Source organism: Pelodiscus sinensis, unplaced genomic scaffold (genome assembly GCF_049634645.1).
Source record: "Pelodiscus sinensis isolate JC-2024 unplaced genomic scaffold, ASM4963464v1 ctg34, whole genome shotgun sequence".
Taxonomy (NCBI): domain Eukaryota; kingdom Metazoa; phylum Chordata; order Testudines; family Trionychidae; genus Pelodiscus; species Pelodiscus sinensis.
Genome location: NW_027465849.1, coordinates 5,246,544 through 5,254,084, shown reverse-complemented (window position 1 = coordinate 5,254,084; position 7,541 = coordinate 5,246,544). Strand labels below are relative to the sequence as shown.

The following is a 7,541-nucleotide window of genomic DNA, read 5'->3' as shown; positions in this document are numbered from 1 at the left end:
ATTCCTGGGGCCTTCACGCACTGACAGGGTTTGACTCGATCGGCCAGCTAGGGAGAAAGAAATAAACAGAACGCAGAGGAGTCACCAAGAGATCAGAAGACCAGCACGATGCCTTATAGGCCGTTCAGCTGTGAAGAGTCACCAAGACAGGGCAGGTGATGCTAACCTGAGTTAGTCCATTAGCTGCGGCTAGGCTGGGCCATGAGAGGAGAGACAGGCAGTAAATCTGCAGCTGTCAGACCACAAGGAGGACACGGAGGATTCGAAACCAGCTCAGAGAACAGGGCTGGGTAAGATACAACCCACCTAACACTGTGATCTGGCCACTTTGTGTTTAGATCCTGCTGCCCATGCCGCCGAATTCTAAGTGGTGACTCAGGCAGCAGGATCCGATTTTAAATGATTCACGGCTCATGGTTACGGCAGGGGTGAGAGCCACGAGCCCTTTAAAAAGCTGTAGCCACGCTGGACAGCTGCCAGTAGTGGCAAATCTGTGAGCTCTTTTCTGTGCTTTTAATTGAAAGCCTCAGCCACGGAGAACTCTGAGGGTGGGCTAGTCCTTTCTGCCTCAGGCTCCGCCCCTTCTGTGGGTGGAGCCGGCCTATGACCCCATACCAAAATCAATTAAGTGGCCCCCTTCTGAAAATTATCGCCCACCCCTGTCACAGAATCGTAGAAAAGTCTGAGTGGAAGGGACCATGATAGGTCCAGTGTTTCGCAAACTTTTTTTATAATGTACCCCCTTTAAAAAAAAATGTGTAAGTACCCCCAGTACCTACAGTTTTCAGACACACACAATTTTTTTCTACCGTTGCAACACATTTGTTTAAACAACTGCATCGTAGCCGGGCGGGCGATGGCATTTTTGGGTGTAAAAGGTACAAAAAGAATAAAGCGCTGTCAAACTGAAAACTAAAATTCAGTTTTCTCCAAATTTCAGTTGTGTTGACGTGTCCCCCAGACATCTCTTGAGTACCTTTAAGGGGACTCGTACCACTGGTCGAGAAGCACTGATCTAGTCCACCCCTGCACCGAGACAGGACCAAGCATGTTTGTCTCACCTCTTGGCTCCTAGGACACGGCTGGAACTAACGCACTTGGAAAGACATTATCGTATATACGCCCAAAGTGCTTCGTCTCAGTGTATTACCATAAAATCTAACTGACCAAACTCCGACCTTTCATTTCCCTGTCACTTGGCCAGCCACAGCCTCACAAGCCTTCGGCATCGATCTCAAAGCCTTCGTCACGCTTTTACACACCTGTGCTGACACGCTTGTGAGCCAGGCACACTTGTGCGACACGTCCCAAAGCACTTGCTCCAGGGCATTACATCGCACTTGCCTGCCTTTGATGGACAGGGAAAGGGAGACCTGAAAGGCCTCTCCAAGGTCACCAGCGCGAGAGTGAGCGCAGAATTGCGGAGCAAGGGTCTAACACACAACTCTGTGCCTTAGTCACTAGGTGGCATTAGATTAGAACCCGGGAGTTCTTACACCCAACCCCCTGCCCCCTCCACTAGGCCATGCTGCTGGCCTCCCGCCTCTCCCCCAGGGCTTGGAGACAGACGGGAGGCTGGAGCCAGCCTGCGCAGAAGGGGCTGTAACGCTTACAGCTCGTTCATGACACTGCCCCTGCGCAGCCCCTCTCAGATCCACACTCGGAACCCACAAGAAACACCCCAAGAGCAGAGATGAAACCGCCACTCACCTGCAGCCCAGCTTCCAGGAAGGGCAAAGCAAAAGCGGAGCTCGTGGATTCCAGCCCAGCCTGGCACCTGCTTCCTGAACTTTGGCCCCTTTCCTCCAAGATAGCAGGAGGCTGCTCTGGGCCTTTTGTGCCCACGACGGGGCAGAAAAGCAAACTCAGCTGTTGGTTCCATCTTGCGGGCAGAGCCCCGGCAGACAGTGGCAGGCGGGGGTATCGACTGACCCTCCAACCCAGGATATTCCCCCCACACCTGGATTCGCTTCCTAGTCATCCCCATCTCCCTGCACGATCCTTGTTTCTCATCCCGCCGGTCCGAGAAATTGTCAGAGCAGGTTGATCCCGACCTTGCCAAGGGCTTAGGTTACATCACAAGGCTTTGCCGCCACAGCTGGCTTGGCTTGGGGGTGTGGCAAAAGCCCCCCCCCCGCCCCCCCCCCCCCCACTGGCACAGCTATTCTGGCAAAGCCGCCAGGGCAAATGGCAACTCTGCCGAAAAGCATCTGCTGGCTTTAAGCTCCCTGCGAGCTGTTCTCATCGCTCAGCCATCACCACCACTGCCCTGCCTCTGTCCTGCTCCTCATCCCCGCCCCCACTCCTATCCCCTGCTCTCCTCCATCTCCTCCCCCTTCCCTTCTCCTGCCCCCCCCATTTCCACCTGCCCTGCCCATCCCCGTCCTCTCCCTCCCCCCGTCTGTCCCCCTCTTATGTGAGGGCTTTGCTGGAAACGCCCCCCCCCCCAAGCCAGGGAGATCTCCCCTCCGGGAACAATTCAGCCCCCCCCATCTCGCTCCCTCCACTCCACAGTATTTCCTCCATTCCCCACAGTTGAAAATTGAGCTCCCCCATCCCCTCAGGTGACAGTCGGGCTCCCCCATACGCAGCTGCCTAGGTAGGCACCTCCGCAGCCAGAGCCTGCCCCTGGCGCCCACGTCCCCTCCCCGACTGCCTGTCCCAGGCGACCACCTGAACCTGCGTCCCCCATTCCCTCAGATCACAGCTCCCTCCCTGACCCTGCACCCCCCGACACCCCTCCCCCAGGCCAGACTCCTCTCTGGCACCCGCACCCCCTCCCCCAAACCCTCTGCTCCCCCTTCACCCAGGTCACAGCTCCCTCCCTGACCCTGCACCCCTCTAGAGCCCCTCCCCCAGGCCAGAGTCCTCTCCTGCGCCCATACCCCCTCCTGGACCCTGCACCCCTATCCACCGCCCCAGATCATACCCCCCCCCTGCACCCAGGCTCCACCCCTAAGCTCCCTTCTGCACCCAACCGCCCCGTCCCAGACCCCAAACCCCTCGGTAGAAATGTGGCCCTTGATCAGTTGCCAAAATGGCCCCCCCATTACAAATTATTGACCAAGCCTGATCCAAATGTTTTTTGAAACATTGTTTAATGAGAATGTAAATACAATTCAATACAATTGGGAGGGTTGGGGGGAGGGGGACGCAGCTGCTGGCTCCTCAGCTCTTGCTGCTCTCACTGGGTGTCTTCCTGCTGCAAGGGAAGCAGAATCCGTCACATTCATCCCTGGGGACTCAGGGGAACTGGCCCCCCCAGCATTTCCACCCTCCTCCCCCCTGCTCTCTGGTCACCCCCCGTCAGGCCCGCAGGGTGAGCTCCTGACCCCCCCCCCCCCCAGAGCTCCTGACACCTCGGCCCCCTCCCGCCTCCTAGGACAGTTTCTGTGTTCAGAGCCTCCCCCACCCCCAGGGACGCTCGCAGGGGCAGGAGGGATTCTGCCAGCAGGGACGTGGGGTGGGGGCAGCCTGAGGAAAGGGGCGGGGGACTCCCTGAGGGGATGGGAAGGAGACCCTGGCCCTGCCCCACTCTCCTGATCTGCTCCGGCTGCTCACCATGTATTCCAGGAGCTGATGGGCCTGCCCATGCAGGGCGTGGGCCAGGACCAGCCCGGCCTGGCTGGGGCGCCGCAGGGGGGAGCGGGCAGCGAGCAGAGCCTTGTCTAAAAAGGAGTTCTCCTGCTCTGGTGTAAAGAGCTGCCCAAAGACCTGGAATCAAGAGCACAGGAGGTTTCAGCTGACGGCCCAGAGCCCGGCCCCAACTCCTGGGGCTAAAACAGCTTCCTCCTCCCCCAAACTCCCTTCCAGACCCTGCACCCAGACGCTCTCCTCACCCGGCACCCCCAACCCCTGCCCCAGGTCACAGCTTCCTCCTGCCCCCAAGACCCTCCTACCCCCACGAGGGCCCCAGCCAGCCCCACCCCCGAGCCCTGCCCTGCCCTGGCAGCGCGTCCTTACCTCTCCCACCCTCACGCTGTTGCTGTGAGCCAGGACCCATCTTTCTTTGTAGTAGTGTCTGCACCACAGGTCCTCTGCCTGGTGGATGTTGAGGCCTGCAAGAGACACAACAGGGTCATTCTGCTGGCAGGTCTGAGCCCTTCCCCTCCCACGGGTCCCTGCAGGCATCCCTGGGCAAATGGAGGGGCACAGGGGGCAGAAGGGGAACACAGAGGGACGCATCCCCCCTTGGGCCAGTCTGGGGGAAAAGGGCTGGGTCCCCTCCCCCCGCCGCCGGCACCCTCAGGGTGTCCCTGGGGCCCAGGTCCCGGCTGGGTTCCTTACCCCTGTGGTGCAGGAGGAGTTGATACAGGCTGTGCACCCCCTCCCGGGCCAGCCGGCTGACGTCTTCGGATGGGTCCGAAATAAAAAGGCCCAGCTGGGCCACGTGGTGACCCATCCTCGGCCAGTCGGCGGAGTTCTGAGGGGAGAGAAGAGGGGGGGTCCCTCAGCATCCTGGGGCTGCACGTCCCATGCAAACGGCCGCCGAGGCGGGTCTGAGCTCGGGGGACGGACAGAGACACCTCCCGGGGCGGGGCGGGGCCGGCCTTGCGAGGAGACAACCCTGAGCAATGGCCCCGACTGAAGGGTCACTCCGGGGGTGGAACAAGGGGATCCACTGACGGCCACTCCCCAGTCCCCAGGCCCAGTCCCTCAAGAGCCCCCCTGAAGGGCCCAGGGTCGCCCCTCCCCGGGGAAAGGAGAACGCGGCCCATTCCCGGCCCATTCCCGGCCCTGCCTCTGCCTCCCGGGGACGCTCCCAGCCCCGCGCCCTGCAGCCCCAGACCCCCCGGCTCCGAGGTCACTTACGTCAAACCCCGGGAGGGTGGTGGCGACTCCCAGCAGGGCCGTGGTGCTGCCAAGGGCCCTGGCTCGCTCCTGGGGCAGGCGGGACTCCAGCCACGGGCTCAGGTGCTGGGGGGGAAAGAGGCAGGTCAGGACCCGTAGGGAGGTGCCGGTTCTGGGCAGAGCCTGGGGCTCCTCTCGGACTGTGCCCCCCCCAGCCACTGACACTGCTCCTCTCTCGCCCCCCCCCCCCCCGAGGAAGCAGGGACAATGGCCCCGTCTCCCCCACGGGGCTCACCTCCATTATGAGCTGCAGCCGGGCGGTGTCTGGGGACTCGGCGAGGAGGCTCGCCAGTAGGGCCTGGAGGTCGTAGGGAAGGGCCCGGATGAACTGCTGCAAGACAAGGGGGAGCCCTGGGTCAGAGAGGGGTTGGGGGATCCAAGCCACCCGCTGGCTCCGGGGTCCAGCCTAGAGCAGGGTCTGAGCCGCCTCGCAGAGCAGGGAGGAGCCCAGGCTGGGCGTGGAAGGGACGGGCCCCCCGGGAGAGCAACGGGAACCCTGGAGGGAAGGATCCAAACCTGCAGCTTCTTCCCTCCCTCTGCCCCCCCCCCTCCTCTCTGGAGCTCCAGCCCAGCCCGGGAGCAGGGCCCGGAGGGACGTACCTGCGTGTGGATGGGCTCCTGCTGCCAGTCCCCAGACACAGTCTGTCCCACGGCCGCCGTCAGCAGGGGGCTCAGGAGCTGGGCCCGCAGGGGAGGCTGCAAGGTGCTGGCAGGAGAGAGGGGCAGAGGCTGTTAATTGAGCAGCAGGAGACAGAGACTTTCCCACTCCCTGGCCAGGGGATCTGCTCTGGGGGGAGTCGGCGGGGGGGGGTCGGTACCTGAGGCTGCAGGCGGCGTTGAGGCAGTCGGCCAAGACCAGCGGGGGGGGCGAGTCCTCCATGATCTCCTGGGAGACCCAAGGAGACAAAGGGGCGTGTGAGGCTGGGCCCCCAAGAGACGCTCACACGGCCAGCGCCCCCACCCAGCAGGATCCAACCCCACTGCCTCCCACTGCCCTGTAGCCCCCCTGCCCGACACAGGGCCCCTCCCAGCACCCCCCTCCCAAACCGGGACCAGCTCAGTCCTTGTCCCCAGGCCGTCTCCTGCCCCTCCCTGCCCTGGTGACCAGCCTCTGAACCTCCTCATCCCTGCTCCCCAGGCGCATCCCCAGCAGCCCGCTCGGCTCCCTTCCAGCCCCCCATGGCCCGGGGAGACCCCTCCCTGTCCCGAATCCCCCTTCCTGTCCGGCACCCCACACCTGCCCCATTTCTGTGTCCCTCCCTCCTCCAGCATCCCCACCCACCCTCCCCATGTCCACCTCCAGCCCTCCTGGCTCCACCCATCCCGTTTCCAGCACCCCCACCCGCCGCCATGGCCCAGGCAGACCCGCGTCCACCCCAAGTATCCCCTCCCCTCCTCCCGGCTGCCGCGACTCGCTTACAACGATCCTGGCCATCATGGTGTCCTTGCAGCAGCGCGGCGCCAGGGTGTCCTCGCCCCTTTGGAGGGCGGCGAGGCAGGCGAGGGGGATGGCCAAGAGGAACCGCTGCAGGGCGGCTGGGCTCTGCACCCCAGAGAGAGTCTGTGAGCCTGGGGCCTGCCTGCCCCCCACGGACAGCTGCAGGGCTCAGGTCTCCCAGGAGTGGAGGTGGGAGCTGCTGGTTGTCCAAGCACCCACACTCCCCCCCCAACTGCTGCCTCAGGCTTGTGGGGGCCCAGCTGGTGCATGACAAGAGCCCCCAGCTTGGGGGGTCCAGGTCATGCAGGAGAAGGGGTCCCAGGGGGATCCCCAGGGACAAGCCCCTCCCGGAGGGGGGGGGGCCGTGCTGGGAAGGGGCCGGACAATCTCGGGTCCCCCCCGTGTGGAGAAGGTTCCTACCGTGTCCCGGGTGTGGAGCTGCTCTTCGATGTCGTAGAAGGCCCCTTCCTCCACCCGGGAGTCCACCCGCTCCTGGCAGAGCTCCGCCGAGGCGCAGGGGGGCTCTGTGCGGGAGGGAAGGGACCAGGGTGACTCCAGCGGCCAGCAGGGGTCACGCGCCCCCATGTCAGGGACCCAGGGCAGGTTGGGCCCCACACGCCCCTCGCAGGGACCCATCCCCCTTCCACCCTCGCATCTGCCAACGCCCTCAGCAGAGCCCCCACCAGGAAGAAGAGAGCCAAGCAGCCCCCGCCCCCATCCATTGCCCAGGGTGCGGGGCAGACACTGGGGCTGCCCCTCCCCGCCCCCCCCCCCCCCGGGTACTGGGTGAGCCCCTGGGCCCAGCGTGTTCACGGCCCCTCACCTGGGTCTGAGCGGCTGCGGGAGGTGGCCCGGCTGCAGCTGGAGGCCCAGTCGCTGCTGCTGACGGACCTGGACCCACAGCTGCAGGGGCTGGTGCGGGGAGCGACGGGCTGGGGGCTCCCGGAGACTGGCAGGTCCCCGGGGGCCGGGCAGGGCGATGCCCCCTGGTGGTAATGGGGGCTGGGCTCCCGGGGCAGGTGTTTCTCTCCACAGAGGAGGCCCCGGAGCCACCCTACCCGGCTCCCCCGCTGGGCTGGGTCCCGCCTGCCCAGCCGCCTCTGGAGCCAGGTCCGGGGGGGCCTGGCCGGTGGGCGAGTCGCCCCGAGCTGGTGGGATCCAGCTTCCCCGCCCGCGGGGACGGAGAAGCTGCTCCCCACCGGCCCTGGGGCCATCTTCAGGGCTTTCTTGAACCACAGCCGAAAACGTTTGG

The 7,541-nt window shown here is 64.0% G+C and overlaps 1 protein-coding gene across 1 annotated transcript; it reads right to left on the bottom strand.

Annotated features, from left to right (window-relative positions):
• Nucleotides 1-3,090: 3,090 nt before the first annotated feature.
• LOC142823844 (maestro heat-like repeat-containing protein family member 7) lies at nt 3,091-7,541 on the bottom strand. Its single transcript, XM_075915466.1, has 11 exons — nt 7,113-7,541; nt 6,710-6,813; nt 6,272-6,394; nt 5,670-5,737; nt 5,452-5,557; nt 5,087-5,182; nt 4,813-4,917; nt 4,288-4,423; nt 3,964-4,058; nt 3,562-3,714; nt 3,091-3,202 (listed from the first exon to the last, which is right to left on the bottom strand). The coding sequence occupies exons 1-11, from the start codon at nt 7,501-7,503 to the stop codon at nt 3,185-3,187; spliced, it is 1,395 nt and encodes a 464-aa protein (XP_075771581.1). The 5' UTR covers nt 7,504-7,541; the 3' UTR covers nt 3,091-3,184.

Coding starts and splice junctions, on each gene's coding strand:
- LOC142823844 (XM_075915466.1), bottom strand. CDS start 7,503: ATGGCCCCAGGGCCGGTGGGGAGCAGCTTCTCCGTCCCCGCGGGCGGG. Junction 5,738..6,271: donor CCATGATGGCCAGGATCGTT/GTAAGCGAGTCG, acceptor TGGGTCTCCCAG/GAGATCATGGAGGACTCGCC. Junction 3,715..3,963: donor ACAGCGTGAGGGTGGGAGAG/GTAAGGACGCGC, acceptor TCTTGATTCCAG/GTCTTTGGGCAGCTCTTTAC.